At 38.1% G+C, this 26,297-nt stretch overlaps 4 protein-coding genes across 7 annotated transcripts; 1 reads left to right on the top strand and 3 right to left on the bottom strand.

Moving 5' to 3' along the window:
• The first annotated feature begins 332 nt into the window (after positions 1-332).
• Positions 333-3,429, top strand: LOC121252630 (transmembrane emp24 domain-containing protein p24delta9-like). 2 transcript variants are annotated; one of them, XM_041152355.1, is made up of 5 exons: positions 333-671; positions 946-951; positions 1,234-1,443; positions 2,579-2,655; positions 3,166-3,429. In XM_041152355.1, the coding sequence occupies exons 1-5, from the start codon at positions 456-458 to the stop codon at positions 3,308-3,310; spliced, it is 654 nt and encodes a 217-aa protein (XP_041008289.1). In that variant the 5' UTR covers positions 333-455; the 3' UTR covers positions 3,311-3,429. The 2 variants fall into 2 exon arrangements, with proteins under 2 accessions (XP_041008289.1, XP_041008290.1); XM_041152356.1 differs by lacking the exon at positions 946-951 and having other exon boundaries at positions 335-671.
• A 1,178-nt stretch (positions 3,430-4,607) lies between these two features.
• Positions 4,608-7,320, bottom strand: LOC121252629 (uncharacterized protein At5g39570-like). The gene is made up of 2 exons (XM_041152354.1): positions 6,073-7,320; positions 4,608-4,916 (listed from the first exon to the last, which is right to left on the bottom strand). The coding sequence occupies exons 1-2, from the start codon at positions 7,120-7,122 to the stop codon at positions 4,815-4,817; spliced, it is 1,152 nt and encodes a 383-aa protein (XP_041008288.1). The 5' UTR covers positions 7,123-7,320; the 3' UTR covers positions 4,608-4,814.
• A 7,112-nt stretch (positions 7,321-14,432) lies between these two features.
• Positions 14,433-17,287, bottom strand: LOC121252628 (vesicle transport v-SNARE 13-like). Of its 2 annotated transcripts, none has more exons than XM_041152352.1 (6): positions 17,076-17,287; positions 16,768-16,873; positions 16,073-16,131; positions 15,794-15,982; positions 15,210-15,380; positions 14,433-14,830 (listed from the first exon to the last, which is right to left on the bottom strand). In XM_041152352.1, exons 2-6 carry the CDS (start codon positions 16,859-16,861, stop codon positions 14,678-14,680), a joined length of 666 nt encoding a protein of 221 aa, XP_041008286.1. In that variant the 5' UTR covers positions 16,862-16,873; positions 17,076-17,287; the 3' UTR covers positions 14,433-14,677. The 2 variants fall into 2 exon arrangements, with proteins under 2 accessions (XP_041008286.1, XP_041008287.1); XM_041152353.1 differs by having other exon boundaries at positions 16,768-16,870.
• A 256-nt stretch (positions 17,288-17,543) lies between these two features.
• Positions 17,544-23,886, bottom strand: LOC121252627 (ARF guanine-nucleotide exchange factor GNOM-like). Of its 2 annotated transcripts, XM_041152350.1 has the most exons (3): positions 23,612-23,886; positions 22,019-22,832; positions 17,544-21,657 (listed from the first exon to the last, which is right to left on the bottom strand). In XM_041152350.1, exons 2-3 carry the CDS (start codon positions 22,751-22,753, stop codon positions 18,013-18,015), a joined length of 4,380 nt encoding a protein of 1,459 aa, XP_041008284.1. In that variant the 5' UTR covers positions 22,754-22,832; positions 23,612-23,886; the 3' UTR covers positions 17,544-18,012. The 2 variants fall into 2 exon arrangements, with proteins under 2 accessions (XP_041008284.1, XP_041008285.1); XM_041152351.1 differs by lacking the exon at positions 23,612-23,886 and having other exon boundaries at positions 17,544-21,653; positions 22,019-22,160.
• Between the last annotated feature and the right edge of the window lie 2,411 nt (positions 23,887-26,297).

Genomic DNA, 26,297 nt, shown 5'->3' with positions numbered 1-26,297 from the left:
AAAGATTTGATTACATATCGTACGTGCTGTAAAATTGATTAGTATAACTTATTTGAATAATGAGATGAGATGAGATAGTTTTAGATGAGTCGAATAAAATATTATTTTTTAATATTATTATAATTTTAAAATTTGAAAAAATTAAATTATTTATTATATTTTATATAAAAATTTAAAAAAATTATAATAGTAAAATAAAATGAAATCCTACCTCTATCCAAACAAGCTATGAGATTTGATTGGCGCTCGTAAAAATTAATAATACAAGTAATTTTAGTGAACGTACTTTTTTTTAGCACGGCCTTCGCCTTAAACCGGTCGTTGATTTGCTCATAGTGACGTTAAATGAACACAGCGTTAGATCCCAGTACTTACTCCCAGAAGCAAGCTTTGCTTTTTTTCACCCAACGTCGGAATTCTTCGCCAAATTTCTCCTTAATTTTCTGCCAAACGAAATGTCTGGTTTTATAATGAATCTGCATCTAATTGTAACCATAGGGCTAGTCATATTCCCAATGTCTGCGTGCTCCATGCGTTTCGACCTCCGATCGGGCGCCACAAAATGCATATCGGAGGACATTAAGAGCAAGGCAATGAGCGTGGGCAAGTACAGCGTCGTCAATCCCAACGAAGGCTTTCCTGTCCCTGATTCCCACAAGATCACCGTCAGGGTAATGCCCAGGATCAGCACCGCTAAGCGCACGGGCATCCGTGTGCACATCATTTTTGCATGCCCCAAACGGGCCAAACCCCACCCCACCCCACCCCATTTTTCCTCAAGTTTTTTCATTTTTTGTATTTTGAACTGGGCCTCTGCTAATATGTCCGTATCTGCCAATTTTCCATCTCTCTGCATGTGTTCGATGCATACGCTGGCATTTTTGGGAGATTAATGCAAAATTCAAACCTTGAAAATGGTTATCCATACATATCTAATGCACAAAGAAAATGGTAAGAGTATTTTCTCAAATTACTATTAGTGGAGCCCGCCCCCACCCCCACCAAAAAAAAAAACTTGGAGCAAAGATACTTGCTGTAAAAACAAGGTTCAGTACTTGGTTAGAGGCGGTATTTGGACTAAATTAAGCAATGATTAAATTCAAATCAGAAGCTTATGAGTCTCTGTTCTAAATTTTGGATTTTTTTTAAGCATCAGTTTTTTGTTTTGTAATTTGTGGATTTTTGGGCTTGATTTTGGAGGATTTACGTGGTAGCGATCGGGGTTTTTATTAGGTCAATTCGCCTCGTGGTGTTAAGTACCACCATGGGGATCACGTGGAAGCGGGTAATTTTGCGTTTACTGGGGCTGAGCCTGGTGATTATACAGCTTGTTTTTGGGCGCCTGATCATAAGCGCCCAGTGACAGTGGGGGTTGATTTTGATTGGAGAACTGGTGTTGCTGCGACAGACTGGTCCAACGTTGCTAAGAAAGGGCAGATTGAAGTAAGTATTGTTATTTCATTTCTTACCGGGTTTTCATTCGCCTTTGGTGTCATATGAGATGAGTTGGAATTTAAAGACTTGCTATCTTGTTGGTTTCTAACTTACTATCGTGTTACTGCTGCATAATTTTTTTCTTGGATGTGGAGAGTGTTGTCAATTTGGACTTAATAATTTATCAAATCTCCAGTTCTTAAACTTATGTTTCAATTTTGTGGCCTCTTCTATGATAATTACATGTCAATTCACAAGGTAGTCAGCTGATGCAGATCTCTGGTTCTGTTCCTGAGTCTGGGGAAAAGCTTGGTGAATGAAGCTTCTGGAAAATTACCACTAGCTTGCATAGGCAAGTTGTGGCTACAATACTGGATGATGGTGACAATGTATATCAGAAGTTGGTGCTGGGAAGTTTACAACAACTACAGCCTCTTAGGATTCACTTGTTTTCATTTAAGATACTCAAGTTCCTAAGTATAAAAAAATTTGGTGCTCGGGCGTTTTAGGTATTTTGATATAATTTTAATGGGAACATCATGTGTTATTGCCAAACAAAAGAAGAGGAATGCCCGTTCCTATACCTTTAGGAGTGGGTATTCCTATTCCACCTACCAAGCATGACCTTAGTCTATCATGTCTTGTATCATGTACAATCCATAACTTCTGAAAAATAGTACTGCTCTTCAGGGAGTTTACTTAAGAAGGCATTCCTCTGATCTACAGCTTTGTTCTCGCATATCGTGATCTTATTTTGTTTTCCTGCTTCTGGTGCGAATGGTTGTTGAAGAATCTCATCAGATTTCAGCAATCATGAAATATTGTCACAGTTTAGCATCAGATTAGGAATATGCATGAAATAGTCAATTAAATCATCTCATTCATTCCAATCGGATGAATTCTTTTCTGGCTCAGTATCCAAAGCCCATTATTATTTGAAATTTTCCAAACCAGTTACAGTAGTTATTTTGCAGGATTAATCTTATATTATGATGGATATTAGTAGCTCCTATTCCTGTTGTTATCTTAATGTTTTGATTCTTCAGTTTGGTGATGATTTTTGTTTTTATATGAAGAGTCCAAGCAATTAGCAAAAATGCATGCTTCACATGGTCTACTGATGCATTATCTCATATTGTGCTAGGTGATGGAACTTGAGTTGAAGAAATTGCATGCAACTGTCATATCCATTCACGATGAGATATTTTATCTTCGTGAGAGGTACGAATACTAATTGATTTTTGTGAATGAAAACTTCAATGACATCATGCATTCAATTGACTTAACTTTAACACCTTGCTCGATTGATGTATTTGCTTTTGGGGAAGAGATGCTTATTGGAAAAGTTTGTACTTAATGCCATTGTTTCTGCAAATTCATGTTCCACGCATGTATGTGTCTGGAACTACAAATCTCAAAATCCTGCCTATTTGCTAGTGTCCAAGAATCGGTTGTACTCTAGATACAAACACGTTACTCCAACCTTTTTCTTGCTTGTAGAGAAAAGTGAAAAGTGCGGAAGAATTAATTTGCCAAATTTCTAATAGGAAATGATTTTCAACTTTGTAAAACCATTTATACCAAGACCTTGGATTTGAACAACCATTTACCTTAAGAGTTTGTATCCAAACAAACTTCTGTGCTCTGGTTTGTTTATGCTGAGGGGCACCATTCCCTTCCAGTTTATATCTGATCATGTATTCTTATTTTTTTTTTTTTTTGGTGATCTAGGGAGGAAGAAATGCAACTACTTAATAGAGCAACCAACTCTAAGATGGCTACTTTTAGTTTCCTCTCGCTTGTGGTTTGCTTGTCAGTAGCCGGTTTGCAGCTATGGCATCTGAAGACATTCTTTGAGAGAAAGAAGCTCCTCTAGATCTAATTTAACAACCAATTTCTGTTCTTTTCTTTATTATTAATGTCTCATGGGCTATATATTATCACCAATTCATTGGTTGGACTATTCGTACTTCTTACAAAGTAGTTTTTAAACAATTCTCGGCGAGTAGTCCCTCTATTCTTTATCGAAGTTGATGCCATTCATAGTTTTGTAGAATATTTCTTTAAAAATGAACAAAATATGACTTGTTATGATCTTTGGGTTTGTGTCAATTGTATGCGTTATCCCCCTAAATGGTTATATTTCCCACGCCACCCAGCAGATACTTGCCCATCCCACATATTGTTACGAATCCATTAGGTAGAATTCATCCTTAAAAACCAGCTTACAAAAGAAAAAGCGTCTAAAAACTTATAAAAATCAATTTTATATTTAGTCGACGTTGGATCGTAAGACAGACCCATACATGATCTCTGATGCTGGGAATTGAAAAGCTGTGAAGTATAGGGACCACCAATTTCATGTTGGCTTACCAATACTGACTGGCTGCAGAACAAGATGAAATAACTCCGGTGCTTGTCATGTAAAACAAGAAACTGGTGGTTCTACCCTTTTTTTTTCTTTTCTTTTCTTTTTTTTTTTTTTTTCCGTTGTCACGCATTATACTGACTATTTTCGAATAATTGTTGGGACGCCACGTCCCCTTCTTTTGTACCTTGGTTGATTTTCAATTATAATATTTTGGTTAAAAAAGGCTAACAGGCAATAATAAACTTTATATTTTCCAACAATGACATAATGACAGTACTTTCCAATTCAAATTGGGCACTGAACAGAAAGTCCCAACTTGGCCCTTAATCTCCTCTCTATCTCAACATATGGTCACATGATACTAGAACACCAAAGCATCTTTCTCATTAGACATTTTCTTGGGCAGTTGGGCTGATGGTGGGTGGAGAGGAAATTTTAGAGGAAAAAAAGAAGTTCCAGAACAATCAACATAACTGCTGACATAAAATTCAATTTGGTTAGGAACAACAAACCCCTAAAATGTCACTTTTGATTTTTAAAAAGGGGAGGGAGGGAGGGAGGGAGGGAGAGAGAAGCTCTTCCACTTGGCATTGAACATTATTCTTCAAATGTAAAGTATCGTTAGAATGTAATTTGTGATTGGAAAACCTTGACCTTTTCCTCCATCTGCCTATTTCTCTTGTTCCACTTTCTAAAATGGGATGTTTTCTACCGATCAAATCTGTCAAACTTAGACCTAAAAACATGTCATTGATTCCAATGGCATGAACAATCTGAACAAAATAAAGATGAACAAACACACCAGCCCAAATATTATCTGGGATTTTATTTAGAATCACGCACACTAAAACAAAATCGAGTTTATAGAGCTAAATATGTAAAGAGTATGGAATACTCCATCAGTACAATACTACTTTAAAAGATTCAAGATTACTCATGCCTCAACCCATTATTTAGTAGCTAATTATGGCATGAATCCCATTCACAAACCAACCCGAATGCATTCCAATCACTCATCATCATCGCTCTTGCGGTGGTGGTGATGTTGATGCTTATAACCGTGGTGCTTCTTCTTCTTCTCATCATCATCATCATCAGAGCCATCATCTCCCTGTCAAAAACCAAATTGCTTTACAAATTAATGGAATAAAAAAAATTGGAGTGGTTATATTTGTAGCTGATGACAAACACGTGCGCCCATGATTTATATGTACCAACGCATCTAAAATTGTAAATAACACTATCAACTAGTTGAGTTTCATACGGGTTTCATTGGTTCCATTGAAAATATTTAACGAGTATATTCTCAAGGACAATGATCAATTTATTGTCTGGGTAAGATAGCTGAAGTTATTTCCCCGCATTTCAAAGGTTAAAATAAAGTAGGTATACGTACAGTCTTAGGACTGTTCCATGTTCGATACTTCAAGTTACCACCCCAAAAACTGGAAATTATTGTTATTTAAAAAATTGGTTCTATGGCTGCTTGTGTTTTGAGGATGAACAAAACATTTAGCAACTCAGTCTCAAAGAAGCAGAAAGTCCCGTCCCATACTCATTTGTGCGCACAAGGAACTAGCTATGATATGCTAAGCACCCCTAGAAATCTACCCCAACTTCTCCATGATAAAAATCTGAACTCGATATTAGAATCACTACACGAGGATGATGAACACATCGTTTATCTCAATTGCACATGATCTGACCATCTAAATTTAATCGTTCTCGGCCTACACAGAGTTAGCTCAAGTAAGAATGAGACGTCAACTGTAATTTTATAACCAAAGGCTGTGGTAAAAAAGTTGTGAGAATTAAATTGAGTTGCAGCTACAGCTCCATAATTATTACCATGCATATTTGCAAATCTCAGACATCATAAAAAAATGTAAATCTGAAACTAATATCATATAAAACTAGAGTAGTGCTACCCATAAGCCTCACTCCCTACACACCCACTTAAAAACATGTCATTTTATCTTTTTATCCAATTTTACTTACAAACATGTCTCTAATCATTTTCATTACATGGATAAAAAAATAAAATGACATATAAAATATGCAGGATGTGAGGCTTATGTTAGAATTTTTCATAAAACTAACATATAACGGGAAAATAATCCAAAAATAAAAGTGATAGTGGAATTGACGTACCAGGTATCATATCAGGCATCAAACACTATGGTTGGATGTAAACATATCATAAAGAAACGTTAATTGAAGAACAGAGATGCTCTACGCAAAAAAAAAAAAAGAAAAGAGATGCTCACGTATTTCTTGCGCCCATAGCTCTCTTCACCGTATCCATGCTTGCGCCTCTCGCCACTATCATCATCATCATCATCACGCCTCTCATAGCTCTCCTCCCCGGACCGCCCATAACTCGGCCTCCGAGGCGGATCATCCCTCGGCCTCTCACTCCTCCCTCCATACCCATACCCACCACCACCCTGTTGCTCATGAACCTGTTTCCGCCCATACCCTGATCCGTACTCAGACAGGGGCGCCTCATACTCGGGCTTCCTCCCATAACCTGATCCGTCCTCTGACTCGTGAGTCTCATAATCGGTCTTTCGGCCATACCCGGATCCGTATTCCGGTGAATGTGGCTTCTCATACTCACTCTTCCGCCCGTAACCGGAACCATATTCCGATTCGGGATGTTGCTCGTACTTGTTCTTCTGGCCATACCCTGATCCGTATCCAGATTCGACCTGATCGTACTCGCTCTTCCGCCGGTACTCCGATTCGGGTTGCTGATTGTTCCCACTCTGCCGGCCGTATCCAGATCCAGGATGCTGCTCGTGCTCGTTCTTGCGGCCGTGCCCTGATCCATATGCCGATTCGGCCTGTGCATACTCGCTCTTCCGCCCGTACTCCGATTCGGGCTGCCCGTACTCGCTCTTTCGGTCATACCCTGATCCGTATTGCGATCCTGGTCTCTCCGACCCGTAATCGGGTACACCATGTCCGGGCTTGTTCACCCCAGGGGAAGGGAACCCGTAACCACCTCCTCCAAACTGTCCCCCTCCAGGTGGAGAGAGTGCGGGCCGGGGCTTGGGGCGGGCGTAGCTGCTGTACTCTGTCTCGAGGGCCTCGTCGCGATAGGCAGACGGCTCTGCGTACGAGGAGTACTGGGGCCGACCGTAGTCGAAGTCATCGGACGGCGAGGACGAGGAGAGATGGTAGCAGGTCTCATTGGATGGCGGGAGAGGACGACCGTATGTGAGCACGATGTCATAGCCGCCTCCGTACGGAGTAGGATCGTATTCGTCGAAGTCATCGACCTCGTCTGCGCGGCCACGAGAGTAATGCGTCATCGTTTTCCGGGAGTATGCTGTTTTGACCTTGTTTTTTAGCGAATAAATGAAGATGAAGGAATGAAGAGGTCGCGACTCGCGTTTATGGTGATGGCGACAAAGAAAAAGGCGCCGTTTGAAAAGCTCGTAACCAATTTAATCGTGTGGACACGTGGCTAACTATTTAGTGCGAGTGAGTGTGACAGCCGACAGGCTGCCTGAGAATTGTGTAACCAATTTGATCGTAACTATTTGCGACCGTCAATTATAATATAATCGTGGCGAACTCGTTTTGAAAAATATAAATAAAAAATAAAATTTATATAAAAAAAATTAATTTTTTAATAATAAATTAATTTTTTTTAAAGTAATTACGTTCCGTTTATATATTTTATAATTATATGTTAAAAAAAAATTATGAGTTACACAACCTCACTGTTCACTCAACGACGTCAACGTCTACACAGCAGCCTATGTGGCTTTATTTTTTTTCCAAAAACTTAAACGTGTGTTTCAGACCCTCCCCCCGCACTTCTCTCCCCGCGTTCTCTCCTTCATTCCCCCAGCTCGTCCTCCTTTTGCCGACCTCACCCTCCGCTCACACCATGTGGCTCCATCACTTTGGCATCGTGATTCGTGTGGGTCTGCTGTCAAGGCTAACAAAAGTTTGAAACTTCTCCGGTTCACCATTTTCGCGCAGCTTCAATCCTCCACTGGCATTCTTGCTGCCGACATCCATCGTCGTCTGGCTCCACCGATAAGGGTAAGAAATAAAAGAAAATGGTATTTATTTTTGTGTTTTCATTCCATCTCTTAATTTCTAGCATTACTCATATTGTGTGTTTTTGTGTTGAATGGATCTGAGATTTTGTGTTTGTTTTATTTGTGTTTTATAAAGTATTTGGGTTGTTGATGTTGTATACCCAATTAATAATTGGGATTTTTTTCCTATTTTATCAAGTGGGTGGCAGATCCATGTTTCCTGATCATTTACGGTATCATTTCCATTTCACTGGTTTCACAATTTCAACTAAGCATTACAATCGTATTGTCTATAGCACACATACCAATTTCTGAATAGCTTATATAACCTATTTTGAGAATCGAAGTGTTACTTGAAGGTATGTTATAGCTTCTAGAATAAACAAGTTTTTCCCAGGCCATGGTGCTAAGATATAGTGCGAATTATTTTCTTCCGTTTCTGAATCTTATTCTCATTTTTTTATAATATTTTTTTGTATACTTTGTTCGGTTTGTTCTCATCGAAAAGTTTTAACTGGAAACGCTTTAATTACAGATGTAAAAATCCCTTATTCTCTTTGTTGCTGAGCTTAGATGGGTTTAGTAGAAACAATGCATTTGAAATAAATGGAGTTTGGCAGCTAGAAAGCAAAATAAAACGTAAAATTATGGGATATGCTTTCGTAGCATGTGTGGGGATGGATAGACCAAGAAGCAAAAAGGTAGAAGATGATCAATTTCAGTATCTTAAGAACAATTACAAAATTAGTTTTACTTATTATAGAGGTGCTTGTTAGAATTTGGGGGTAACTTTTCATTGTTCTAAAAAAAGGAGGTGGGATTTTTTTTTTCTTTGCAGTGACTGTCTATAGTTTCAAACTGAATATATCATGGAAAATCTTTTTTGTGAGGCAAACTAGACCGGTCATTGCATTTAAAATGTATGAGATGTTTTCGAAAAAGCCTCTTGTGTGTTCATCCTTGCCTACCTCATTTTACGGGGTTGAGTGTCCAAGATAGAAGCATGAGAAAAGTTCCTTCAGTTTAACTTTGATGCGGGTTCAAAAGACATTGGTGTCAAGCTTAACATTTGCCTATAATCATTCCAACATTTCATATGCCTTGTTCTGTAATATAAGAAAAGAAAGTTGATTTATACTGGAAGTTATAAACTTGGTTTGTGTGTGAATTTGTTCTCTACCTTACCTATAATGATGAACCCTATTTATGAGATAATGGATAGGTGGTTCTAGGGTGGTAGCTACTGCCTTTGGCTGAGATGGTTGCTGGTTTTCTTGGTGAGTTTGGTGGCTTTGTTAGTCCCAAATTTTGCTGACTTCTTGTCTTTGGTTGAAATTTTCCATATAGACAGTTTTTGTTTCTTTCAAGTAGTGATCTTTGGCACTGATATTGGAGCTGAGAAGATTTACAGCAATAAAACATGAACTGCAACATTTTCCTTTATTACCCAGTATTTTCAAGTTGTGTTTCTTTCATGCATGGCAAAATTTTCCTTTATGAAACATGAACTGCAGCACTTTTGAGGGTGGCTTTGTTGTTAGGTTGATAATCGCGACATTGGGTATTTTGTGTAATAGTTCTGGAAGTGTGTATATGAAAATATGGTATCGTTGGTGTTGGTATTTTTGGAAGTGTAATAGTTCTGGTATTTCTGGAATTGTAATAGTTCTAGAAGTGTACATACACAATTCACAAATATTTAATATGATATCTGGAGGCGTTGGTAAATTATTTTATTTTCGGTAGCTTGGTGTAATCAGACATGTCCATATACAGATTTTGGGAATCTAAAAACGATGTCCCGTTGGGTGATTTTGTATTACATTTTTGTATAAGCTGAAGATGCATTTCTTTATGTATTTGGGAGTTTGTAGGAAGCTGAAGTTGCATTTTTTTATTTATGTATTTGAGAATGATTGTAGAAAGTTGAAGATGCATTTGGCTACTGTTGTAGGAAGCTGATGCAACTCTGTTGTTTGGTTGATAAAGAAACTTGTTGAACTCATGAACTCTGTCACTCTTGTTCAGAAAAATATATTTATGCATTTTATGAAAAAATATCTGCACAATGGCTGCTGTTGTGGTGTTATTACTATATGTATTATATATACATTCAAAAACAGAGCAAGCACATCTGGAATATAGACAAGTGGGATTATTTTAATGCTTTTTATCTTCGTACTAGCTCCAAAGTTTTTGTTTCCACAGAGAATAATTGATGGGGGATAGGGATCAAAATTCAAATGCATAAATATTGCAGATATTTTCTGAACAAGATAGCACCATCATATTCATTATAATTAGCGAATTGAGTTATGTATTTGGCTTCTTGTTGGGTTGACTGCAGAAAATTACTAATTTTAGTGAAAATGAATCCAGTTTAATTAACATGAAAGTGTTTAAAAATAATAAAGTCACTAAAGGACTGCATTCAACGATTCCATCCAACAACAATATAAAGTCACTAACAACAGATTTTCCAATAATTTTTTATAAGTAAAAATATTATATATTAACAAGAGTAACCAAATACATTGAATATATACAAGAAAACATCTAGCCCATATTAGAGAGCCCCCAATGACCCAAAAAGCCATTGAAAAATAATCCAAAATACACCAACCCAAAAAAACCCAACAGATTTCCCAATAATTTGTCTCTCTTACAAACACTAAGTCCCTCTAATAATAAAGTCATCAATTGGCTGGTCGATGTATCCCAATTAGTTGGGGCTTTACTATGATCTCGATACACACGTAACCGCTCTACTTCTTGCCTTCGAAGCTCGACTTGATTGTTGTGGAGTCCCAACTCCCTTTTCCAAATCTCTTTCTCTCTCTTTTGAAAATCTTCTTCATTTCTTAACAATTCAGTTTTTCTATTTACAAGTACTTTCTCTCCGTCTATAGTTGTAGAATGGTAATCTCTGATTCTAAATCTAAATCTGTCAACCAACAATATGCATAGTAGAAATAAGTTGCAAAACATATAGTAAAGTCGTAATTCATGGAGTGTAAAAAGTCTGAATTGGAATGAAAAGCAAATGACTTTAAGGTTTTCTAATTTTATGTATATTCAAATGGTATTATCATTGGTGGGAAATGTAGCTCCTACCTCTCACTTCCACTCGTGCACAGATTCAATAGCTAAAAATGCAAAATACAAATGGCTCAAGGAAATCCATAAATGAAATAGAGGCATGACACCATTCTTCATGCTTCTTTCTTCTTCTCTTATGTTATAAAAAAGTTCCAAAGCTACAAAATACCCTAATCCAATTCCACTGTGATACCACTAGAGCCAAGCCTAGGTAATCAACTTAATGCCCGTTCATAGGAGTATCCATTGGGAAAACCATATAAATCAACTACCAATTCAAAGATAGAAGATTTTTATTTTTTTCATTTTGGTAGTTAGAAAAACCAAGTACAAAAGCAAGTTGAGCACAGGCCTTAACATTTATTTGTTTTCTTCAAATGAGAAATTCTTCATAATTACACAACCCATTAAAACTTACCTATGTGGTAGCGGGCATCCAACACAAATTTCATTAATAAAATAGTTGCTAATTTTAAGATCAAACCTAAAACAAGACAATAACAAATTAAACGCCCAAATGTTCTCGAGCCAATGTAATCACTGTAAAGAAAAGATTCAGAGCAAACTCACAAGTCTAAGAATCTTAGGATCACCAGTGAAAGGGACTTTTGATACAGTAAGCTTTACAACGCAGAGGAAGAATGTATCTATGTGCATTTACATTAACTATGCATCTGGCGACTATTTAAGATCTGAATCGTCTTAGTGAAATCTACAGGAATCTAAGGTCAATCAAATATATTACACAAACTAAGAGTTAGAGAGAGAGAGAGAGAGAGAGAGAGAGAGAGAGAGAGAGAGCAAGCGAGCGAGAGGACTCACTTTTGGTGGGGGGCTTTGTGTGGATGAGGGAGGGGGGGACTTCACAGAGACGGGAGAGTGAGGGTGGGGTGGCTTCGCAGAGATGGAAGAGTGAGGGTGGGGCTCTCGTTCGTCTGGGTGAGAGAGACTGAGGGGTCGTGTTTCTCAGAACCGTGACATGGCTTTCAAACCAAGTTCGCCATATCAAGAGTGTGGTTTGCGACCCACATATCGGAGTCTGGGTAGACTTTTTCAAGAATTATAAGTGGGCCCATTTCAATTGCCCATTTACATGTTCAAATTAGGGGTGTAATAGCTTTGAATTTTAGCATAGGGATAGAAATGATAATTGCAGTAGTAATTGTATAAGTAACGCGTAATTATTTTGAGAAGTGAATTATTGGGTTATATTTAATATTTATAAGTATCTCATTTATTTATTCAATCAAGTTTTGAAGTTTAATTGCTATAAGAAGAAAGACTGAGTTTACTTTTGAGTAAATTAAGTTTAATAAAATAAATTATTTTATTTCACATATGCATATATCAATAATGAATATGTATACATGAATTAAAAACATAATTTATCTTTTTAGGTACTTACGATATTTTTATTATAAAATTAAGGATAGAGCAATACTATTATAAGACCTCTATATCACAAACCGCTTGTTAACATCGTATTTCACATACTTTTGGGCCATGCTCCAGTAACTCAGGTCTTTCGAAATGGGCTTGCAAAAGATGAATGAGAGTGCAACTAAGAGAGGGCGGCCTTGGGGCCGAAGAACCTCCGATGCCAAAATTAGTAAGTATTTTTAGAAGTTTGTAAATAAATAAAGGAATCTAGAGATCAGAGAGCTTTCTTGTACTTGGAGCTTGCTACTTTTACCGTAGGTTGGGGGAGGTGCAGATCATCTTTGTCTTCAATGAGTTCGTGCTCCTTCTGTTGTCAGAATTCTTTAATGCGGTGTGGCTTCTTCGACGACACCATAAATGTGGCGTGTAGCTCAATAGTGACACTATTAATGCGGCGTGGTTTCCTGATTTTGCACATGTCTTCTGTTGGTTGTAGATGATCAGATGTTAATGGATCAAGGGCTGTCCGCATTTCCTGCTATGCTCTGTGCAGGTTTCTGGGTTCTAAACGTAGCCGTAGGCTGTCAGACTAACCTGTTTTGTCGACTACTTAGCTCCTTTTCTTGGTAGATGTCTTGCCCCTTACACGGATTTGGTGGCCTTCGAGTCGAGTATTGGGTTAAGGACCAGTGTAGGGTTGCAACCTGACCAACCTGGTTTGTGTTTGGGTCCGACCCGGCTCCAAACCAAACCAAATCGGTCTAGACCGACCCGACCCGACCCGAGATTGGAAGCACGCGAAGGATAAATTACAAATCAGCTGCAGAACAAAACGCCTTTGCCCTCGATGACGACGAGTCACTTACTGATCCCTCGCCCGCCGGTTGAGATGAGGTGCCCTCTCCACCATTATTAGAGGCCACCTTCGGTGGCTTCATCGACCATGCTCTCGTAAAAAACGTCCACCGCTCCGATTTACTCATCTGGTCTAGTTTTTCCATCCTCCTGTGACTTTTCCCTCTGCTACTCCCTTCCCTGCCTGTTCTGTATCTCGCCTTGAACTCCCTTCCCTTGGTAAGAACACCATACTCGTGGCCTAGCTCAGTTTCGGGTCATTATCTATTTCCTCACCTCCACCTGCAACCTCAACGTGAACCGTTCCGTATTCTGACTTTTCTCCCGATTGGATCAACGAGTGACCCGTAAAGTGTGAACATGGAAACGGGAACATCCGGGTGGACCAACGGCTCGACCTTGACCCTCGGGTCAGATTCCGATTCAGCGTTTGCTTTACGCCTATAACCACCGTTTCTTCGGGTACTCTTTGTGCTCGTTCTGTTTCTGTGTTTGCTGATTCGACGGTGAAAGATTTTGGTCTCTCATACACATTCAGAACCACCCACAAACCCCATCCATATTCAAAGAAGAAGAAAGCATAAAGAAGCTCTTCATTTCATCGGAGCGAGAACGGTGTAGACGGTTTCAGCAGGTTCGACCTGCAAGTTACTTCAACCCGTTTTCTCGGGTCGGGTCGGGTCGAGTCGAATCACAGATGGACCGGGTCTGAACCTTTTCTGCACAGCCCTAGACCAATGGGCTTTGTGGAGTGGAAAAAATCTCCTTACATTTAAAACTGTTTATGTGACATAATTTAATTTTAAAAATAAATTTTTAATTTTTAATTTCACAAATCAAATCTTACCATTAAAATAATAAAACAATAAGGTTAGTTAAATTTTTTTAAACGTGGGCAAACTGAGCTGAATTTTATGAAGTTGTATAATTTAATAATCTATTAAAAATTTTGTATACAACATAGTGTGAACACCACTTCATCAAGAATACAATAATCCGTCTTGAGTTTCTCATCTTAAATTTTATTTTTTATATAGATTATCTTCCATTTAAAAGCAGAAGCTAGAAAAAGGGCTGTATATCAATTTCAATCATCACTCTCTTGAATTTGATGGAACACAATCAACTATGAACAAACAATACTAGCAAGATATTGGACACATTCTAAAGATGCAAAAACATCACAGATACAATATTAACTTTCTTCAAGGAAATAAGGGCATATTATTTAAGTAATGATTAATCATAATCCATTCCATTTTTACTCATCATAATAGAGGAACCGACATTCCATCCGACAAAAAATAGAGAACACATTACACATTCAACAATGAACAAAAGCAAATCAACATGTTGCTGTTACTGCGCAGCAATGTATCTTTACTTTAGCACTCAATTGCAAGCTCACAAGAACCAAGAACGGTAGAAGGTGAAGATGGCATCCCTTGGACACCCAGAAGCCAAACAAGAGAAAATGTCCTCATTTAGCAAGTTTAAAATACAAGATCAAGATGATAGCGATGACAAGAACTGCAATAATGGAGCCAATGATCAACTTATTCCTGCTCATCCTCCTAGACATGGCAGTCATAATCCTCTTGCTCTTTCCTACGTTATCATCCACTCCATGCAGCTGCACGGAAAGAGAATCATCCGATAGAAACATTGGCATGTATTTTCATCAATTGGTAGGTAGAGAAATAGCCATACCTATCTTAAAATTGAAAGTTCATATTATGGCCGGAAAAAATAAAAGCTCAAAACTAGGCACTACTACTGAGAGGGGAAAAAATGATAACACCTAAAAGAAATGTAAATGATGCCCAGTAGTGGCATGTGAATATTTTGAAGTGAAGAACATCGGAGGAAGCACAATCAAATTCCCAGTTCAAATATTACTGAGGTGGAAAAGTCAGAAAAGTAAAATATCATTGAAGAAAATGAGGAGCCAAAAGGCAACCTACTCATTTTAGAGAGAATAGATTGAATTGAAAGCCTTAGATGACAATTACCGTGTTATGAGCATGCAAGAGAGACTGTCTCTGAGAATGCAAATCCTGTAGAATTGAGACACCAAGCTCCTCTGTTTCAAGCATGGTTCTTCTGCTATCCTTAATTCTGTCACCCGATTTGCCTAATCTCTCCGTTGACATCATTAATCTTGTTCTCTGATCAGCAGATGCCTATTGTATAGGCATCAATCATGTGTCAAATGAACCACAATTCAAGGAAGAAGGAAAAAGAATGTGAAAATATTCACCACTTATCAGACCTCATAATGAGACACTATAGTTTCAGTTTACCATATTGGGGGAACCAATACCTGCGTACTTGGGTTGTGCCATTGTGCTTATTAATAAAATCTTCTTATCAAAAACAAAATATTTTGGCCGAAGCATAACAAGTTATGAGTTTTAGGGACAGTAAACTTGGACTGCCTGTATCCTTGGATCCAAGAACTTAGGCTGCCACCATCCAGATGACAAAGCAAACATCATTAATATGATAAAAGGGTGCCAAAATGAGATGGAAGCTGATCACCTTCTCACTTCAAAAGAACAAGAAAACGAAGGAAACTATGCACTTCTAGACATACCGTGAGTGCATCTGCCATGCCTGATTCCAACAACTCATCTCGGGCAGTCGCATTTAAGTTACCAGATACAATTCTTTTGACCTCACTTTTCAGATTGTTCAGATCTGATTTATATTCCCTCAACTTAGCAAGTAGGGCAGCCTTAACATTAGGTTGCAAACTTCTTGCCTCAAGATCCATTTTTCGGATCTGAATCAATTACAAGCAACATAAAATTCAATGCTGAGAATACAGGACAATGCATTAAATTTCCCCAGAAAGAAAGAGTCAAGAAGTTACCAAAGATTCCGCTTCATCAATTCCAGACTTTATCTCAGAAACTTTCTGTTTCTTTTGCTCTGCGAAACAATAAGACATTAAATAAATATAAAATACCAGGTTTTTTTTAGTGGCCTTGGGAAAATTCTTGTCCATCACATTTCTAAGTAGATAATCAAGGGGAGAGTGAGCTTATGCAATCCCCTAATATTTTTGACGACCAAAGGACCAGAAGCCATTAAAACTAATTCACCCTTATCTGAAGGTTCGCCAGTTTGCATTTTTCTAGTGTAAAGTGGTGGGAAGCCTTGGCATTATGCCGAATTGCCAATGATTCATACCAAGCAAACCAATCCAAGTTTACTTACCCACCAAAAATAATCAAAAAGAAAATCCAAATAAATCAGACTCGGAAATATCGATTTTAAAAAAAAGCCAACAAGTTTCTTTTTTGGGACATCGACTTATCCAAATTTTGATCACCCTATCGTGCAGATCAACAGAACGTAACAAAGAACTTTTTTTGACTAATCGATTTCCTACTTTGCAATTTTCCCTTTTTTCTTTGTTTCTTCAACAAATTAGAAAGTATAAATTTTTGGTTAAAAAAAATTACTTAGAAACAAGCGTACCCATAATCCCAAGACGAAAATACAAACATATACAAATTACATAATGAAATTAATTGCGAAAATGAAAGAGATTTTAACCAATACCTCCATCGACAGCACCAGCTGCCGTACACTTTCTCGATAGGTTCGCGGAGAGCTCGCAGTATTGGCGTTCGTATCCTTCAAACACGTCGCTCATCTTGTATTTCTGCTGTTCAATCACCAATCACCAATCACCCAACACCATCAATCATCAAACAAAGATCAAACTCATCGAACAAAATTCAGGCTTCAGCCACAAAAAAGTCTGAAATTCTTTATAAAAAAAAAACCTTGAGAAACCCTAATTCAAACAAAATCACGAGAAGCGATCATAGAATAGGATTCATAAAGATCGGATTCAATGGTTGGACCTGCGACTACAGGAAATCGGGGGGTTCACCGGGAGTTGAAGAAGTTGCCGGAGAAATAGCCGCTGTGGATCTTCGACAAGGTGTTGGTTTTTATAGTTTCCGTTTTGTTATTCAAAGTAAAGAAACGGTAACCCGGCCTGCGGGGGTAATAACGCGATTGATGTTTGATGATAACAACACCCGTTGGGGCACGCTCGCATGTATTGATGGCGGATGTGTAAGGATGACGCGGCAAATGTATTGATTTTGTATGCAACTACTAATGGGATTCCGGAGAGGGTGACATTCGGATTTGGGCCTAATGGGCTAAACCTTTTCTAGGCCCAACATCATTATTCATTATTCTCCCAATGTCAGATCCAATGATTTGTCAGATGGAAGTTGAAAAGATATGAATAATATTACACCACATTGAAATATTCTGTAAAAGCAACAGCCAAATATCTGACAAGAGTGCAGCTCAAGAAATCCAGCTGAACTAGACCATTGCATCATCATTAGAATATACAGAGGGAAAATGGCGCAATTTGATGGTTTTGGTACATAAATTAATCAACCAAATACAAAATTTAGGTGAGATATCTACTGAGAGCCCACTGGTATAACAAATTAGCACTGCTAACGCTCTCTCCAATACAGCCATTCCACTCGCTCACTGAGTGAAAAAAAAAGGGCAATCTAGCCAAAACAAGATGTTCAAACCACTCGGTATCAAACCAGTTTCCAAAGTTTGCTTCCTTAGTTTCTGCATCTCCTCCAGAAACTTTTGATCTTGTGAAGTCTGAAGGCTGTCAACTCTAAATATCAACATCCAACCGCAGATGGCTGCCTCCTTGGTGTTGTAGCTGGTATACCTAAATTTGGCAAACCAATGAGGCACATATATTTCTCAGGCCATCTAAAATTTATCAAAACGTCGTATAATCTAAAACTCTCTTCATGCTGCGGTCTCGCTTGACCGGACAAGCACTGTTTCATCAGGTGCAGGAATTCCTGCTGTTTTTATTTGCTTTGATTGCTGCTGCTCCAATTCAAATGCAGGGAACAATTCTGATTGCAAAGAAGGGGATATATTCTTCACATGCAACCATGTCAGTTGCCAAAAACTATCCCCACCAATAGTGTCACTGGCTGTGAGTAATCCTGTCGTCTTCATCACAAGTAGAGTGTTCCTGAGGAGCTCAGGAATCAATTCATGAATCTTCTCACTACGTCTTTCCCTGAATTTTATGTTCATATATCTCTCCATACGATTAAGAATCCCCAGCCATAGTTTGCAGAAAGAAGGTAAGTGCCAAAGATCCAACAGTAAATGCAAGAACACTTTTGACATGAGTTTCATGGCTAGAACAAGCGTTCCGTCCATATTCCGGTAGTCCTTTGGAGATTTACCCAGCACAGTTTCCAGTAAATCATCAAGCAAGGTGAAGATCACCAGATCAAAACACTGCAACCACAAGGTATTCGGAAGTTGAATCCCATCCACTCCTGCCAAAGACCTCTGTAACATTAAAATAGCATGGTTCCTCACTTCTTCTCTCTGGTCCAAACACACTTTCCTCAAACCCTGGACCAGCCTCAGCCACATCTCCCCGATATCTTGACTGACTTTCACTGCAGCCTCCTTATCCACATCATTCTTAGTCTCGCAAGACCATGTAACTAGACAAACAACAGAACCTGCCATCATATCTAAGGCAGAAACAGACAGATCAACCTCCCCGACCCGAGACTCAGCAAATTGCCTTGCAGCATCCACACAAAGAACATAATTTGACGGTAACAGGTGTGCCCCATCAGACATAATAAATGCTAGTGCCTCAAACCCTACTTCAGATGCTTCTGGATGCCGAGCTGTGATAGATAGCAATGAAATAATTGTGCGCCAACCCATATGGGATCTCACATGAGTTGCATTTGCTTTTACAAGGCGCATAACTTCTTGTGTGATATGTTCACAATAAGCATCAGCGACGCGAGCATCAAGTTTTAAAACCAGTTGCAGTGACCTGAGGAGTTCATCAGTCAGGTTTTCCTTATAAGGAAGCAGTCGCTGGCATATCTTAAGAAGCCCAAATATAGCCCTTTCAACCAGCATGCAAGGCATAATAGTCGACTGAACAATATCAGATATGTGCTCATAAACACCTTTCCAGATAAGCATTATTCTGTCTCGATTATTCAGGGTAATTGCAATCAGCAACTCCAGGCAAATTACCACAGTGTCTTCATCCTCAATGGATCCAGTTACCTTACGGAGTTGGCCTGCAGCCGAGATAAGGGCCTTCACAAGCTGTAATAAAGACTCGGCTTGGAGAAACTTACTCTCCATAAAAATGCTATCAATGTGGCAGTTCTGTATAGTCTCACGAGTGCGCTGCTGACCTGCGAGTTGTTGTTCTGTTGGTTGTGAGTTCGGCTCCTCCATATCAAAAGATAAGAACTGGCTGAACCTGCCCATCAGACCAGATGATTTACGAGTGGCCACAGATGGCATTTGCGACGCAGACAATGAAGCAGTAGCAGGTTTCCCCCGCTCAGGATCAGAAGAGGGCTCCAGATCATACTCTGCATCACTAGTCAGGCTAGCAGGTAGAAGGCCAAGCTTGTGCAAGCTTAACACACAGTCCAGTATGTTCTTCCATCCAGAGTGAATATAATCACCATACATATTTGCTATGGTGAAAACTGTTGTGGTTGCCATCCTGGCCTTTGAGTCATCTCCAAGAGAAATGATAGCTTCCTCAATGGATAATGGAGTCACGAGGGTTGTGAATTTACAAAGAGATACGACCAAATCATCCAACACATCATCACAGCGATAGCATGCTGCTATTTTGGCTACAGACAAGAATCCATCAATACATGTTTGTAAAACATCTTCCTGCTCCACCTGATCAAAAATCACCGACATAGCAGCGATTGTGGGTCCTGAAAGGATAGTAAACATATCATAGGTGAGGAGCTCGGTTGAATCACAGACAATGAAAGGGGAGGACTTTCTGGATTTGTAAATCACATTAATCCATCGGCTCGATGCAATCACCGGAACCCCAGCATTTTGGTCTGGGATCATCTGGATTTCGTTCTCACAAATAGAGCGGTAAAGCTCCAACAGGAACCCCCGTGGAAAATCCATCCCTCCATTGATTCTCCTATTGTTTCGGATAAAGTCTTCTTCAGTCATCTTTTTCTTTACCTGTGCATTGTGTTGATCTGTGTTAAGCAATATTAGTGAATATGACAGCAAGAGAGCAGCATCTTTGTTGATTAATATATGTGGTGACTGCTCATAATATCTTTCTGCAAATGCCTCAAGTACCCTCTGTATTTTTTGTGATTCTCCAGGCAATCTAAAAGTTCCCAAGAAAAGACGCAATGCAGTATCTAAACTCATGTCTTGGAAATCAAAAGTCCTAGCAAATTCATGAAGCACCTGAACACAAAATTCATCATGATTCCCAAGAAAATCCCCAACAAGATTCTTATCTAACCCAGTGGTGTATCTGAAAAGGCATGCCACACTTTGAGGGTCAAGTTTCTCAGGCAACAAATGCATTCCTTGAAGAAATTCTAGACCTTTCTTAGGATCCCTGTTGAAGTGATCTGCACCAACCATCAACTTTCTCTTGATGTATTTCAACTTACGGACAAATGGAACCCAAAAATTAGGGTCACTATAATTCTCACACGTCTTTGTCCAAAATTCCTTATATCCCTCATCATCTAGCGAAGGCTCTGATGTAAGAGGTTCATTTCCTAGCCTCTCAGCCATACCCTGAACCATGGATATTAAACCATCCAGGGCAAGAATATGCATTGCCGATAAAGGTCCATTCACAGGAAATGCGCTTTTTGACAGCAGGTTAGCAAGATCTTCAAACATATTACTGCAGGTTATGTCACAATCAAAGTTTGCATACATCTCAGCCATAAAAGTCTGCTGCCTGCAGAGATCAACCAGAGCCTCCATAGCAACCTCCTGCAGTTGGTACGAAGAGCCATGCTTGCTTTGGGCAAGCCTCAAAAGCACACATGACAGGAAAGCTTCAAGCTGCACTTTGAGCTTGGTTTGTAAATGATGATACAGGTTAAGAACAATGCTACATACTGTTGAGAGAATCAGGGGACTCATCGACAAACCATATTGCATAAGATTACGAAACAGTTCGTCTTGAACAATAGCCAATAACTGGGGGTGTTTACTTACATAGGGGCCGCCCAACTCAATAGCTGAATTAATCAAGCCTAATGCAAATAAGGGAACATCTTCATCATATGTTATAGGATTTGATTGAGGACCGAATTCTATGTGCTCGATGGCATTCAACAGAGAGCACAGAAAGTGAAATATCTCCACCATGCAAGGGACTCCATACGGTTCCATCAAAAGTTTCTCATCATTTTTAGTAGGCTCCACTCCACTACTAGCATTCGTCCCCCCATCGCTCGTCCCACTAGCTGACGTACTCATGGGAGCCTTTGAAGCAAATGTGGATGATTGACCACCAAATTCAACTCCACCAACGCCATTTTGTAGCTGTTCACTTTCCAATGTATGATCCTTCTCTGGTGAACCTACCTGTACAAAAAGATGAGCTTTATGAATTCATGCGGAAGATAAATAGCTGGTCCCAAAATCTTACAAATAAGGAGGAAGAATACTCTGTACACTACCACTCAATTCAAAACTAAAGACTGCATCTCATTTAAGGCTTCACCTACAAACCATTCATAATTCCATACCACCAAATGTTCATACACATGAAGTACACTTGATTGATGATTCTCCAAAAGACTTCAAAAACAAATCCCCTCTTCTCGTTTGGCAAAACTCAGAAAATTATATTGCACTATATCACCAATTAATATGGTGCCAGAGACGTCATATATTGTTAAACTGGACAATATATAACATCAAAGGATGTGCCAAGAATCATTACCTCTTTATTAACACACGACCTGTTTCCATTAGCAAATGCATGTTCAGCGCTGTCTATATCAGGCAAGTGAGAGAAAATACACCTAACCAATTCATGCATGGTATGGCGTGCTATCCGCTGCAACAATTCACCTTTGGAGCTAGCTTGATGAACCACTCGAAAGCATGTATTTACAATATTGCACACATGCTGATTACTCAACCTAACTGATGCCGTACTCTTCATGCAAGCCAGAAGAACCTGAAGTATCTTCATCAGCACCACTTCTTCAGAGGCAGGATCAGTGACCTCAAACCGGCAACTTGTCACGGCATCAACTATCAAATGCATAGCATCTCCCACATTCACAGTATCAAGATTAAGTATGTCGAGGCTCAATATCTTGTAAACGGATGACAATGCAACTCCAGTGATTGGTGCACCAGTTTCATCAGATTGAATGACATCCAAAAATGGCTGGAGGTACACAGCTGGATCGACATTGTGCCACTTATTTTGCCAAGAAAATATCTTCTTTCGTAGTTCTTTCAACGAATGGATGAGAGAGTGCTCTAGCTTATCATCATCTGCCACATAGCGAACTCCCCATCGTACATTTCTTCGCATCACAGCCAAAACAGCACCTATTTCAGAATTAACCATACAAGCTAAAGCACCTCTGAAATTCTTAGCAGGAGAATCCTTCCTATCACCATTAAATGAGATGGTTCCAGAGTCTGGCTTTAGATGCCCCATGTTTGTTCCAGTTTCTAGATACAGTTCAATTTACGATTGAACCATGAGTCCAGAACCCAGACACACAAGATTCCAAAACCTGGCCAAATAATTCCATTCTTAATAACCATTGGAGCTCAACACAAACTAATTCAACTATCAATTTGTGTAAAAGGTGCAGCTAACAAACTAATCGCTAACAAACCAAATATATATCAGAACATGAAATAAAAGGTGCAGCTATAACTGCAAATAAAAGGTGTAGATAAAACCTGCAGTTATATAGTATACTGAAACATGGACATAGCAAGAAAGGAACAGCTTTGTTCTGGAATGCAGAAATTTCTGGATTCGTGGACTACATACAGAGGATGAGGAAATAAAATCAAATGCTCAAAATGCCGAAACATGAACATAATAAACCAATGAACTCGGTTGATTAGGCCAAATGTAGAGAAAGAACAATTATTGAGTTCGTGACCAAGCAAACTTCAGATATAAGGAGGGGGAGAGACAGAGAAAGAGAGCTCCTCGAAATACCGAATTCGCTACTCTACGCCGGAGTCAATATTACTAAAAGATATAGTTCAACTGAGACATATACTTGAAACCCATTTTCCCCTTGAAGCTCACATTGCATAATTCAATTACCACGGATTTGCCAGAACTAACATTTTAAATTATTCCATAATTCAATAAAGAAAATAATGAAAACCCAGATTGGGCATCAATGCATAAAGCTACTTATAAGATGAAAAAACCAAACACTAACACCATTGACCAGATCTACCCGAAATCAAGAATTTAAGGTCTCAAAGTAAAATCTCCCATCAATGAAACAAGCAAATTCAAAGTAAACATCAGTCAAAGCTCTCGTACCGGGACACTTCAAATCCAAATGAGCCCGAATGGTATAAAAGCAACAATTCAGATTTTCCAAACAGATCGAAACAAGAAAAAAAAAAAAATTCAAACTCGGCGTTGGGGATGCCCAAGTTGAGAATTTGGTTCAGGGACCTTGCAGAAATGGGATGCGCGAGAGAGAGGAGCTGGTGTTGTCACATGGGCATGGAATCAAAATGGGTATTGGGCTTTTGGCATTTGACTCGAAGAGCTTGGGTTATCAATGCATCTAGACCACGAAGGTCTTCGCGGCCCGGAGAAACTGTTTCGGCTTTCTTAATTTCGTTTTGAGTTTTTTTCTTTTACAGCTACATATGAATTATAAAAATCAATACTTTGGTAATTTCATTTACACTTTACATAATCTAAAAACTCTAGAAAAAATAATTATACTAAACTAAACTTATTTTTTTTCATTATTATTCCTATGATACAAAAATAGATTATAATAGTTCATAATAACAAAAGCTTGTTCTATAGACTGTAAAATGTCCATTTGACATTTCATCAAATAACACTAAAATCTCAACAATCAAATCAAGAGGCAAAATGTTTATAATCATGAATTGTACAATCGTCGTGTAATTGCTTTAAAAAAATTAAATAAAACATGTAATTTCACATAAAAAAAATAATTTTTTAATAATAGACTTCACTCTTTTTCAAAGTGATTATGCGGCGTTTACGCACTTCACGGTTGTATGTAAAATTACACTTCTACATACAACTATAAAGTGCGTAAATGTGACGTAATCGATTTGAAAAAGAGTATGGTCTATTATTAAATAATAAATTTTTTTTACATGGGTCCCATATTTTATTCACTTTTTTCAAAATGGTTGCACAATTCACAGTTGCAAATATCTTTTCTCTTTAACTATTAAGGCCCATTTTGGATAGTGAGATGAGATGAGATGGTTTTAGATGAAAATTGAAAATTGAATAAAATATTATTAGAATATTATTTTTTAATATTATTATTATTTTGAGATTTAAAAAAGTTAAATTGTTTATTATATTTTGTGTGTGAATTTAAAAATATTATAATAATAAAATAAGATAAGATAAAATCGTTTCAATATTCAAACGATTCTAAATCTTCTTTTATTTTTTTTTAAATGGTAGGTTCAAGGTCAGTTAATGAATAATGTCGCATCATTATTAGTAAGATAGAAGTGAGATCACGATGATGTAGTATATAGCGGTTAACGTGGAAATTGATAATACGACCGAATAAGATCTAATCTCCACTTAAAATATGGTATGATTGTAGATTCAATGAAGTATCCTAGAGTTACTAGCTAGAATTGGAGATTTTGGTGACTATTCCAAAATACTTGAGCTCTTTTTTATGTTTTTTTTTTTTTTTTTAAATGTTTCTGAGAAGATTAGATATAATTATAAATCTATGTCACTCCATATATTTTTGGATTGCCCCCAAAAAAAAAAAAAAAAAATGGTTTTAATTAGAATTCTCGTATATATGGCTTATTCAATGATCTCTTGGACAGCATTTTTTGACCAGAACCTTAACTTGGAAACTATAAACGGGCATGAATTCGTCCAGAAATCAACAGGGTGGCATGAATCTAACCCTGCAAATGGAATTATTGTACACATGGTAACCGATTATTTATTTTGAAATTATTATTGTTGTTGTTTTTATCTATATCTCTCCCTTTGAATTAGTTAGTAGAATCGTTGAATTTTTTGCTGGACATCCACGTGGAGGAACAAGAACTACGATTGACATCTTCCCAGGACATGTTTGATCATGCTTAGGCGCAGGATATTCTTCGTTAAGAGTGAATATATAATCCCAGCTGGTTTTCTTTCTCTAATGTGCCTTTAAAAATTTTTGGAAGAACCAATGGGCTACACGTGGCAGGATAATTAGCTAGAGTACTGTTGTCTAATTAGAACTGGCATGACAGTGGAACTCCTACTTGACTTTGGGGAGCTGGCTAGGGTCTACACATTTAATAAATTATAGCTCCATTTCACTGAATATAAATGTCTTTAATACATTATTCAATGTAAAATGCATGCAGGATAAATATATAATTAACTAGGAGACAGAAAAATGGAGCGAGTCCGGGAATGTCACAGTCTGATCATCATCATGATCAGCTAGCTTGATGATGATTGATGATCGTGATCACGAAAAGCCCGTCAAGATTAACAACATGCAAATTAATTAAAGAAGAAAACATAATTTTTTCCAATGTTTAATATATTATAATCGAAATATGACTATATGTTGTTGTAGTGGGGCTTTGAAGATAGATATATATATATATATATATATATATATATATGTTGTAGTAATGGGGCTTTGAAGAAATCGTCTTCTTTGACTTTAATCAAACATGACAAAAGAAAAATGATGATGAGGGTCTTTTTTGAATGGATGGTTAATTATCCAAAGGATCATGGGCTTGCTTGAAAATGACCTCATGGAATAATAAACTTTCTTTCACAATGTTGCAGGAAAAACAGGTTCGCCGTGGAAGTTAAGGTGTCTTCGATTGTCGGGTTTGGGTAGAAACCAACTTGCATATATATTACATATATACAAAATTACCAGCTCTCTGATCTCAAGTAATCCTCGAAAAAAAAGAGGAGAAGAAGACGTTATGCTTCATGTGAATAACTATATAAT

Source organism: Juglans microcarpa x Juglans regia, chromosome 2S (assembly GCF_004785595.1).
Source record: "Juglans microcarpa x Juglans regia isolate MS1-56 chromosome 2S, Jm3101_v1.0, whole genome shotgun sequence".
In the NCBI taxonomy this organism is placed as follows: domain Eukaryota; kingdom Viridiplantae; phylum Streptophyta; class Magnoliopsida; order Fagales; family Juglandaceae; genus Juglans; species Juglans microcarpa x Juglans regia.
Note: the sequence above shows the minus strand (reverse complement) of the source record. Positions and strands in the feature narration are given on the sequence as shown.

Excerpts from the sequence above, each read along its gene's own strand:
- LOC121252630 (XM_041152355.1), top strand. The coding sequence starts at position 456 with ATGTCTGGTTTTATAATGAATCTGCATCTAATTGTAACCATAGGGCTA. Across the intron at positions 1,444-2,578 it reads CTAAGAAAGGGCAGATTGAA|GTGATGGAACTTGAGTTGAA; the intron begins GTAAGTATTGTT and ends ATATTGTGCTAG. Across the intron at positions 2,656-3,165 it reads ATATTTTATCTTCGTGAGAG|GGAGGAAGAAATGCAACTAC; the intron begins GTACGAATACTA and ends TTGGTGATCTAG.
- LOC121252629 (XM_041152354.1), bottom strand. The coding sequence starts at position 7,122 with ATGACGCATTACTCTCGTGGCCGCGCAGACGAGGTCGATGACTTCGAC. Across the intron at positions 4,917-6,072 it reads GCTATGGGCGCAAGAAATAC|GGAGATGATGGCTCTGATGA; the intron begins GTGAGCATCTCT and ends GGTTTTTGACAG.
- LOC121252628 (XM_041152352.1), bottom strand. The coding sequence starts at position 16,861 with ATGAGCGACGTGTTTGAAGGATACGAACGCCAATACTGCGAGCTCTCC. Across the intron at positions 16,132-16,767 it reads AGCTGGTGCTGTCGATGGAG|AGCAAAAGAAACAGAAAGTT; the intron begins GTATTGGTTAAA and ends ATTGTTTCGCAG. Across the intron at positions 15,983-16,072 it reads TTGATGAAGCGGAATCTTTG|ATCCGAAAAATGGATCTTGA; the intron begins GTAACTTCTTGA and ends TAATTGATTCAG.
- LOC121252627 (XM_041152350.1), bottom strand. The coding sequence starts at position 22,753 with ATGGGGCATCTAAAGCCAGACTCTGGAACCATCTCATTTAATGGTGAT. Across the intron at positions 21,658-22,018 it reads GGTCGTGTGTTAATAAAGAG|GTAGGTTCACCAGAGAAGGA; the intron begins GTAATGATTCTT and ends CTTTTTGTACAG.